Raw genomic sequence first — 10,557 nt, 5'->3', positions numbered from 1 at the left:
GGCTCCACTGACTGCAGGTTGACGTCCCGGGACCGTGGGCCTCAGTCCTTCACTCTGTTCCCGCCAGCTTCGATTCGGTCCAAGGTGACCGACTTTTCCCAGAAGGGAATGCCATCAGTCCAGCGCTTCGGCCAAGACTCCGGAGGAGCAGGCGCCCCTAGCCTTGAGGTCTGCCCGGTCGGTTGGTTCCATCTGGAGAGGCCAGGCTTCTGACGTTGCCAACTTGTACTTCCCAAGCGCTCAGTCCGGCGCTCTGCACCCAGTAAGCGCTCAATAAATACGATTGAGTGAATGAATGATGGCATCTGCCCGCCTGACCATTCTCAATTTGGGAGTCGGGTCAGCCCTCCAGTCAGTGGCATCTTGTGAGCACCGACTGAGCGCATAGCCGTCGATCAATGGTATTATTATAATAATAATAATGATGATGATAATGTGCTTTGTGTGTGCAAAGCACTTTTCTAAGCGCCGGGGAGGTTACGAGGTGATCAGGTTGTCTTAGCGTGCCGAGCACCGTACTGAGCGCTTGGAAGAGTACAGCAGAGTTGGTAGACACATTTCCTGTCCACAACGAGGTTACAGTCTAGAGGGCGAGACAGACATTAACCGGACTAAGCACTTGGGGAGCGTGTGCCAGAAGCCAAAAATGCAGTTCCTGCCCCAGAGGGGCTCACCGTCGAATCGGGGGAGCCGAGCGGACGTTGATATATAAATTGGGGGAGCGGGAGGAAGAACAGGATGCAAGAGTCAAAAGTAGGGCTGTGTCGGGATGAGCTAGTTGAAAAAATAACCAACTGTGCAATTGAATCTACATAAACAAGAGCCCGGTTTGTCACCCTTGGGTGATTTTTGTCAAAACAATAGCGCTTCCTTTGATCCCAGCACCTCTGATCCAAACAGGCCTGATTCGCCGGGCGGGGACGTTTTTGGCGGCCCAACTCCTTTGTGAAGAATTATTTTCCAGGAGGAAAGATGTGCTGAAAGGGCAAGGAGTAGAAAATCAGTGACTGGGTCACTTGGTTTTTCCCCCCGGCCTCGGTGTTGAGCTGGAATCTGGTTAGGAGCGAGCATGCGGAACGGTGTGTGTGGAGCCACCTGCTTCCATCTTTCTGGGGTGTGTTACCTCAGCCATCTCGTCTCACCCTTGTCTCTTGCGCTCTGGCAGAAGAACGCTGCCGAAGCCTTGAACGTTTTGACCGGTGGGCTCCCCCGGCCCCAGTTTCCGTGGCTGGCCGCGGGGCGGTTTGGAAAGAATTCCGTGTGGGTTGGCAGCTGGCAGAGAGGGGAGATGACCGCGGAGAAGCAGGGAGGTGATGGAGTCACATGGACTGGGGTATTGGATGACAGGAGATGTTTGGATTGTAAAGTGAGGTCCCTCCCCCGTACCCCAGAGCCTCAACCCCTCACGCTATTCCCCTGCTCCAGGGGTCCGTGGTGGGAATGGAGACAAAGAGTCCTGGATGTATTGTTATTAAGTCACTGGCATACCAGGAAATGGTTTGCATTCTCAGGGACCCGGAGATCCCCAAACTCACCGCGCCCCCACCTCCCTTTTCATCCTTGAAGCCGGGCACGTACCGTCTAGAGCCTGCCTGGGAGTGTGCTGTGTGGGGTTCTTCTGGGGGCTGTGACCTCTCTGGGGGTCTTTTTTTCCTCCAAAAAATGGTATTTAAATGCTTACTGGGTGCCAGGTCCTGGGGTAGATACAAGCTAAATACAAGAGTCCCTGCTGTAGCCGGCGGGAATGCTGGATCCGGTATTTTGGGCACCAAGAAAATCAGAGAAAACAGAGATTGGAACGTCTCTATCCTGGGCAAGCTACGGATCAATGGTCCAGGCCAGAGGAAGAATAGCGAATTCTACTCCCGGAGCTACTGCCCACTCAGGGCACGAACTGGCAGCGGAAAAGGAGCGAAACCGGCTAAGCGTTTTGCATTCCCTTATGCTTAAAGAGGTTACGGCCGGTGTCCCGAGACCTCTGTCTCATCGAGGCCTAGTTGAGAGCATCTCGAGGAGCTAGTGGGAGGAAGAGGTAATCGTGGTGGTTGGTGAGTGAGTCCGCTGTGACCTCTCAGTGGTGCGGGGATATGCTAAGGTCATTCCCTTCCGAGAAGGGACCAGTAAGTATTCAAAAGACGGCGCTCTTTTTTATCCGCGTTTAGGAGCCTCACGTGTGTAGAGGGGAGAGGAGGCATCCGGGTGGAATGGGCGAGAGTCACCCTGCACGGATTGTCGCCTTTGGGAGTTAGGATGAAAGTTCTCCCCCTTTCCGCCCACCCCTTACACAAACACACACACACACACACCCTAATTCTGAGAGAAGTTGACGATGATGGTGTTTGTTAAGGGCTTACTGTGGACTGAGCTCTGTAGTAAGCACTGGGACGAGTAACATCATTAGATTGGACCCGATCCCTGTCCCACGTGGGGCCCACGGTCTAAGTGGGATGGAGAACAGGTTTTGAATCCCCATTTTGCAGAAGAGGAAACCGAGGCGAAGTGAAGTGACTTGCCCAGGGTCACCCAGCGAGCAAATGACAGACCCGGGAATAAATACGATTGAGTGGCTCCCGGACCAGGGCTCTTTCCGCTAGGCCACGCTGCTTCCCCTTTTAGACTGTGAGCCCAATGTTGGGTAGGGACTGTATATGTTGCCAATTTGTACTTCCCAAGCGCTTAATACAGTGCTCTGCACATAGTAAGCACTCAATAAATATGATTGATTGATTGATTCCCCTTGCAGTTGTCCTGAAGCAGAAAGAATATTGGAAGGAGCAGAGGGAATGCTCTCCCTTGGAAAGGTTCACTCGCTTCTCTCCGAGAACTCCAATCTAATAATAATGATAATAATAATGGCATCTATTAAGCGCTTACTATGTGCAAAGCACTGTTCTAAGCTCTGGGGAGGTTACAAGGTGATCAGGTTGTCCCACGGCGGGGGCTCACAGTCTTAATCCCCGTTTTACAGATGAGGTAACTGAGGCACAGAGAAATTAAGTGACTTGCCCAGAGTCACACAGTCGATAGATCTCCTCCAGCCTGGCTTACTGAGAGGATTTTTTCTCAGGAAAGCCAGGATCCAGCTCCCTACGCTGTTCCGCTTCCAGTGGCCGGTGGGGAAGAACGAGGATTTTGCCGGTTGCTCCGGCCCTCTAGCCTTTGGGGCGGAAAAAGTGCTTTCTGGGTCCCATCTCTTTCTTCACGCAGGAGCTGTCCATTCCCCTCTTTCTCAGTGAGACACTAGCAAGCGGATGGGAGAAGCAACATGGCCTAATGGAAAGAACACGGGCCTGGGAATCAGAGGACCTAGGTTCTAATCCCGGCTCTGCCAACTGCTTGCTGCGGGACCTTGGGCCAATCACTTAACTTCTCTGTGCCTCAATGACCTCATCTGTAAAATGGGGATTAAGACGGTGAGCCCAAAAGTAGGACAGGGACTGTGTCCAACCCGATTATCTTGTATCTACCCCGGTGCTTAGGACAGTGCCTGGCACATGGACATACCTGTATATATGTTTGTACATATTTATGACTCTGTTTTACTTGTACTTATTTATTCTATTTATTTTATTTTGTTAATACGTTTTGTTCTGTTGTCTGTCTCCCCCTTCTAGACTGTGAGCCCGCTGTTGGGTAGGGACCATCTCTATATGTTGCCAACTTGTACTTCCCAAGCGCTTAGTACAGTGCTCTGCACACAGTAAGCACGCAATAAATATGATTGAATGAATGAATAAATACGATTGAAAGCGCTGAACAAATACCATAAAACAAACCAAGCACATAGAGGCCGAGACTTGCCTGGGCTCACAAAGCCAAGCAGTCACAAAGGCAGTAAGAAAACCGGAATGCGTCTCTTCTTTCTGTTTAACTCTCCCAAGCGTCTTAGTGCCCAGTGGGTGTCCAATAAATGCTATTACTACTGCTGCTGCTACTACTACTGCTGCGGAAGGACTTCTTCACAGTCAGAGGCTACTGGATATTATTGTTGTGACCAGTCTGCATTTCCTGTGGGCTCGAATCTCAAATTAAACAAGGCCCCTGCTTGCCCATGAGCCGAACTGGGGGAGACCCAGAGAGGGGAATGGTTGGAGAAGGAGGATGGGATAAAATGTCCATAACCGCTTGGCCCAGTGGATAGAGCACGGACCTGCTGGGAGTCCGGATCCTCCATCTGTCTGCTATGCAACTTTGGACAAGTCGCTTAACTTCTCTGTGCTTCAGTTATCTCATCTGTAAAATGGGGATCAAGACTGTGAGCCCCATGTGGAACCTGGACCGTGTCCAACTGGATTAACCTCAGCCCCTACTACGGTGCCTCCCGTTATGATTATTTTTATTAAATACAAAACAAATAAACAAAAAAACCCTCACTGTTCCAAGCTCAGGGAAGGTTGAGGAGGCACTGCAGGGAGATGGAAGGTGCTTCCTTTCTTAGGGTCAGGTGGTCGTCGTCGTAGTCGTAGTAGCAGTATTTATTAAGCGCTTACTGTTGCAAATCACTGAACTAAGCGCTGGTAGAGCATACACAGGTGGGAATTAGATACATGGAAGGAAACACTGAGATGGGAATAGACTTTTCCTTTCCAAATTCACCAGGCTTCCACAGAGACAAGAAAACTGCCTTGTCTTCTGAGGTGAAAGCTTTTCACGCCAAAGGAAAACCTCCCATCTGAAGGCCGGCCACGGCAACCAGAAACCTTTATTTTCCGAAGTCAAGACGACCAGAGCTCTCACACACACATTTTTTTTTTTAATATTTAAGCACTTACTATGTCTCAAGAACTGTTCTAAAGGCTGGGGTCGATACAAGTTAATCAGGCCGGATACAGTCCCTGCCCGATATGGGGCTCACAGTCAAGTAGGAGGGAGAACAGGTACTGAATCCCCATTTTATGATTGATGAAACTGAGGCCTGGAGAAATGAAGTGACCGGCCCAAGGTCACCCGGCAGGCAGGTGGTGGAGCCGGGAGTAGAGCCCAGGTCCTCCGCACTGATGGTCCGTCCCTTGGCCAGGTTAGAAGATTGATCGTCTGGCCTCTTCTCTCCAGCAAGGCCCAGACCAAGTGGGACATTCCAGGAGCCTGCGTTGAGCTGAGCGAATTGGCCAGTGTGGCGACTGGCTTGGCCTCGAGGCTGGCCACAGGGCCTGCAGGCCCGGTGGATTGGACTCACGTTGCGTGAAGGGTCAAGTGAGGGATTGAGAGGGTTGGCAAGAGACCCGGAAACAGCTTAGGAGGTTTGAGCTCCTCATTCGATCAGGGCTATTTATTGAACACTTAATGGGAGCAGAGCACTGGACTAAGCGCTTGGGAATGTACCATATAACAGAGTGGGGAGACACATTCCCTGCCCACAGTGAGCTTACAGTAGAGGAGGGAGACTGACATTAAAATAAATTATGACTCCGTACATAAATACTGCGGGGCTGAGGGTGGGTTGAATATCAAGAATAATAATAATTGTGGCATTTAAGTGCTTACTATGTGCCAAACGCTCTACTGAGCGCTGGGGTAGATATAAGATAATCAGGTCCCACGTGGGTGTCTCAGTCTAAGTAGGAGGGCGAACAGAAATCCCAATTTTGGCGATGAGGGAGAAGCTGTGACTTGCCCAAGGGCACACAGCAGGTAGGTGGTGGAGTGGGATTAGAACCCAGGTCTTCTGACTCCCAAGCCTGTGCTCTTTCCACACTAGGCCGTGCTGCTTTCCTAGTTTTTAAAGGGTACAGATCCAAGGGCGAGGGAGATGCAGAAGGGTGGGGGAATAGGGGAGATGAGGGCTCAGTTGGGGAAGGCCTCTTGGAGAAGATATGGTTTTAGTAGGGCTTCGAAAGTCCAGAGAGTGGTGGTCTGTCGTATGGGGCAGGCCAGAGGCCGGACTTGGGCTAGGGGTCGGCGACGAGGTAGATGGGTTTGAGGTACAGTGAGCGGATTGGCATTAAAGTTTGCTGGTTTGTAGTTGGAAATCAGCGGGGTAAGACAGGAGGAGGAAAGGCAATTGCCTGCTTCAAAGCCGACGGCGGGGAGTTTTGTTAATATGTTTTGTTTTGTTGTCTGTCTCCCCCTTCTAGACTGTGAGCCCACTGTTGGGTAGGAACCGTCACTAGATGTTGCCAACTTGGACTTCCCAAGCACTTAATACAGTGCTCTGCACACAGTAAGCGCTCAATAAATACGATTGATGATGAATGAATGAATGGTGCGGAGGTGGATGGGCAACCACTGGAGGTTAGTGAGGAATGGAGAAATGTGGACTGAACTTCTTTTTTAGAAAAATGATCTGGGCAGCAGAGTCTGGAGTGGGGAGAGACAGGAAACAGGGCGGTCATTCATTCATTCAGCCGTATTTACTGAGCGCTTACCGTGAGCAGAGCCCTGTACTAAGCACTTGGGAAAGGACAGTACAACAATAAACAGACGCATTCCCTGCCCACAGTGAGCTTACAGCCTAGAGCTTATGGTCTAGGTCAGCAAGGACGCCGATCCAGTAGCCAAGGAGGGATAGGATAAGTGTTGCCAATATATGTTGCCAATTTGTACTTCCCAAGCGCTTAGTACAGTGCTCTGCACATAGTAAGCGCTCAATAAATATGATTGATTGATTGATAAGTGCTTGCTAGCAGTTTGGATGGAGAGGAAAGGACAAATTTTAGTGATGTTGTGAAGGTCGAACCGATAGGATTTGGTGACAGATTCAGCACGTGGGTTGAATGAGAGAGATGAGTCGAGAGTAACGCCGAGGTTATGGGCCTGTGAGACAGGGCGGATCGTGGTGCTGTCTACAGTGATGGGAAATTCAGGGGAAGGACAGGGTTTGGGTGGGAAGACGAGGAGGTCTGTTTTGGGCATGTTCAGTTTGAGGTGCCAGTGGGACATCCAAGCAGAAGTGTCTTGAAGGCAGGAGGAAATGCGAGACTGAAGAGAAGGAGAAAGCCCAGGGCCGGAGGTGAAGATTTGGGGATCGTTGGCTCAGTGGAAAGAGCACGGGCTTTGGAGTCAGAGGTCATGGGTTCAAAATCCTGGCCCCGCCAACTGTCAGCTGTGTGACTTTGGGCAAGTCACTTCACTTCTCTGTGCCTCAGTTACCTCATCTGTAAAATAGGGATTAAAACTGTGAGTCCCCCGTGGGACAACCTGATCACCTTGTAACCTCCCCAGCGCTTAGAACAGTGCTTTGCCCTTAGTAAGCGCTTAACGAATACCATCATGATTATCTGCATAGAGGCCACGTGGAGGCCTTCTGTGGGCCCGGGACCCCATCCCGACTGCTTGCCTCCCTTTCCCATCCCCCCGAGGTGGCTTTCCCAGCACCTCCCCAGTTCACCTGAGCAGCAGGGCCATTTGCCTGGTGGTGGGGTCGGGGGCTGACTGTGATGGTGCCCGGCACTCCCTGCCCTCTGGATGTGCCCACATTCCTCCAGTCATCTCCGCTCACACCTCCTCAAGAGGCCTTTGGCAACCTGTGTCACGCTGTCTGCACCCTCTGTTAGGCAGGACTGCGCTCTGTTTCCAATGGGATCTAGGCACAAAGGCAGAGGAAGACTTCCCACCAGGGAAGAGAAGGAAGGAAGATGGCTGGCCTAGCCCCCAGCCCAGTGGGTCAGCACCGGGGAGGAGATCTGGAGGGGGGAAAAGGGAGTGTTTGGGAGGGATGGAGGCAGCTGGAGGCTGCTCCCAGAGGTCAGGGGCAAGAGAGAGGAGCCGCCGGAGAGGAACAGCCCGGGTGGGGCAGAAGGAACGAGCACTTTGTTGGCCTAGGGAGGCGGCAGGAAGGGAATTGCGTACGCGGCTGGCTAACGTCTCTTTCGTCCGACCACAACTGTTCAGTCTGCCGGGTTGATTTCATCACTTGGCCCTGCTGCAGAAGCTCCAGATCAGGGCTCCTCCCCAGCTTGGTTTGGGAAACCCAGGTCCATGGTGTTTCCGCAGACTTTCTGGGGGAGAGAGAGCCACGTTAGGAATCAGGCTCCGGGATCCGACGCCGAGCACCCGTGGGCAAACTCTTTCCCCAGTGCTGGGCCTGGGCATGATCTGTCCCGCCCTGTCCACTCTCTCAAGGGCCTCGAGGATCCCCCTCCCCCAGAGAGAGGTGCTAAGAAATGCAGACCCTGATTATAACCTCACCTTGCCAAGAACGCCCATATCCCACTGGTTGCCCTCGTGCGCCGCATCTTTCCAACTCAGCATTTTCTGTTGAGAAGTGGCCTCCCCCTGGGCCCCAAATCCAGACTTTGACTCCGCCGGATGCACCAGATCCTTTAAGAATGATTAACCCCAGCCGGGCCGAAGTCATCTCCGCCAAGTTCAGGACACCCTCCTCGGGTTCCCCGGTCGTCGGCGGCTGACTCTGGGGGCTGGGGATCCTGGCCGAGAAGTGGGCAAGGAGAGTCTGCCCTCACCTCTTAAGAGTTGTGAGCCGGAGACCAGCTGCTGGAAACGCTCAGGGGAGCAGCCGTCTGACCTGAAGACCTGTGGCTCCTAAAGGCTGCAGGAGTCCCGGGAGAAAGTTCCCTAAGCTTCCCACCAGGGAATCAGGCTTCCCGTTTCTTTCCTCTGTCTCGCAGGGACGGGGCTGACTCAGTCCTCCTTTACCGGCCCACAGATCTCCTTCATCCCTCCCCTTGGGAAGGGTGAGGTCACCACCGCTGCCGAATCACTGTGACCGGGAGCAGTGGAAGTTCACGGGCAATAGCCCGGACCCTGTGAGGGGGAGTGAAGAGATCGCAAGGCAGGCAGTCGGGACACCTGGAGATCCTTCTGTCCGGCTCCAGACCGTCCTGGGGAGAGTCGCTCTGTTTTTCCAGGCCTCACCTAATGCAGCCGGACAGATGGGATGAGTCACCAAGAGACAGAGCCGGTGAGCTGATCGGCAGCTGGCTCGGTGTTTTCCCTTTAGGGGATTCCGGGCTCGGTCTGGTTCCACCCAAACTCTGTGGGTTGGAGTTGGAACTAAAGAAAACCCAAACTGTCCTTGGGGCATCTGCGCCCTGGCTGGAGTCCAGACTGACCCCCGAGAGGCCTCAGGACCCAAACATTCTAGGGGAACCGAGTTGGCTCTACAGTCCTTCAGACCCGCATACCCTAAAGCCTCCCCTCCTAATAATTAATAATAGCATTATTTGTTAAACACTTGCTATGTGCCAAGCACTGCACAAAGCGCTGGGTAGATGCAAGATAATCAAGTCCCCCGCTGGGACTCAGAGTCTAAGCAGGAGGGAGAACAGGTATTGAATCCCCGTTTTGCAGATGAGGGATCTGAGTCACAGAGGCATGAAGTGACTTGTCCCAGGTCCCACGGCGGGCCAGTGGCAGAGCCGGGATTAGAACCCAGATCCTCTGACCCCCAGGCCCGGGGTTCTTTCCGCTAGGCCCTGGAAAGCGGGGGAAAAGCCGTTATCTTTGAGTATCTCTTTTGAGGCAGGGCTGATGATAATGAGAATCGTGGTCGTTGTTCAGGGCTTACTATGGGCCAAGCACTGGGGCAGATTCAAGAGAATCAGGTTAGATGCAGTCTCTGTTCCACACGGGGCTCACCTTCTTCTAAGTAGGAGGAAAAGCGGGTGTCAAATCCCCATTTTACAGAGGCGACCACGGAGGCCCGGAGCGGTGAGGTGACTTGCACAAGGCCACACAGCAAGTGAGTTGCGGAGCTGGCATCGGAACTCAGGTCCGGGCTCTCTCTCCACTAAGCCACGCTGCTTATACTGACCTACAGCAGTCTTCCTTTCCCCAGAGGGGAACGTGACACAGAAAGAAGGGAACGATCGGCCGAGAGGCACCAGAGACCACAGTGGAACCCAGCATCCATTCATTCATTCATTCAATCGTATTTATTGAGCGCTTACTGTGTGCAGAGCACTGTCCTAAGCGCTTGGGAAGTACAACTTGGCAACATACAGAGACGGTCCCTACCCAACAGCGGGCTCACAGTCTAGAAGGGGGAGAAGGGGGAGTGCAGCAGCCCTGTGTTTGGGTCGCAGATTCGGGTCTGGGTTGAAAGCGAGAGCGTCCTCCGGCCCGGTGGGCCGCCAGCCCCCACGGGCCCGGCAGCAGATGCGGGCAGGGCGCGATCGAGGCGTGGGGTGGGGACGGTCCGACGCCACCCAGTAAGGAAGGAGGTGCCGGAGTCTGGCCTTGGGGAGCCATCATGGGATTGGGAGCCATCTGACTTTGGCCCGGAGAGCCAAGAGGACAAGTCCCCGGCGCTTGGATTCACCGGTTCCCTGCCGAAGAGGAGCCGAGTTTTTGGCTCATTAACAAGTGGCCAGATAATTAACAGCGAGCGGTAATTGCCCCCCGTCCGTGCCAGCGGCGCACTCCGGTAAATGAGAGCGGACTGGTCGGCCGGCCGGCTCGGAGGGTCAGGGGCTCCCGAGAGGGGGCCGCAAGAGAAGGAATGGGGCTTTCCCCAGCATTCGGGCATGCCGAGGAGTGGGGCCGGGCCCGGGGGCGGCGGGGGCTGGTGTACTGGAGGGAATTCTCATTCTCCAGGTTGGGGAGGCCTAGTTGGGTGGGAAGTAGTCTGGAATCCTTGGAAGCTGCTGAGTTGACATC

The 10,557-nt window shown here is 53.4% G+C and overlaps 1 protein-coding gene across 4 annotated transcripts in view; it reads left to right on the top strand.

Annotated features, from left to right (window-relative positions):
• The first annotated feature begins 8,694 nt into the window (after positions 1-8,694).
• Positions 8,695-10,557, top strand: part of EVI5L (ecotropic viral integration site 5 like) — a 46,120-nt gene continuing 44,257 nt past the window's right edge. For 3 of the 4 annotated variants that reach the window (XM_038740459.1, XM_038740458.1, XM_038740460.1), the window contains exon 1: positions 8,695-8,860. In XM_038740459.1, the coding sequence (XP_038596387.1) occupies positions 8,837-8,860 (24 nt within the window). In that variant the 5' untranslated portion in view covers positions 8,695-8,836. The remainder of the gene's footprint in view (positions 8,861-10,557) is intronic. The other variant, XM_038740461.1, reaches the window with a different exon arrangement.

The sequence above is a fragment of the Tachyglossus aculeatus genome, chromosome X1 (assembly GCF_015852505.1).
Source record: "Tachyglossus aculeatus isolate mTacAcu1 chromosome X1, mTacAcu1.pri, whole genome shotgun sequence".
Classification (NCBI taxonomy): domain Eukaryota; kingdom Metazoa; phylum Chordata; class Mammalia; order Monotremata; family Tachyglossidae; genus Tachyglossus; species Tachyglossus aculeatus.
The sequence above is the reverse complement of the archived record's forward strand: the minus strand, read 5'-3'. Positions and strand labels throughout refer to the sequence as shown.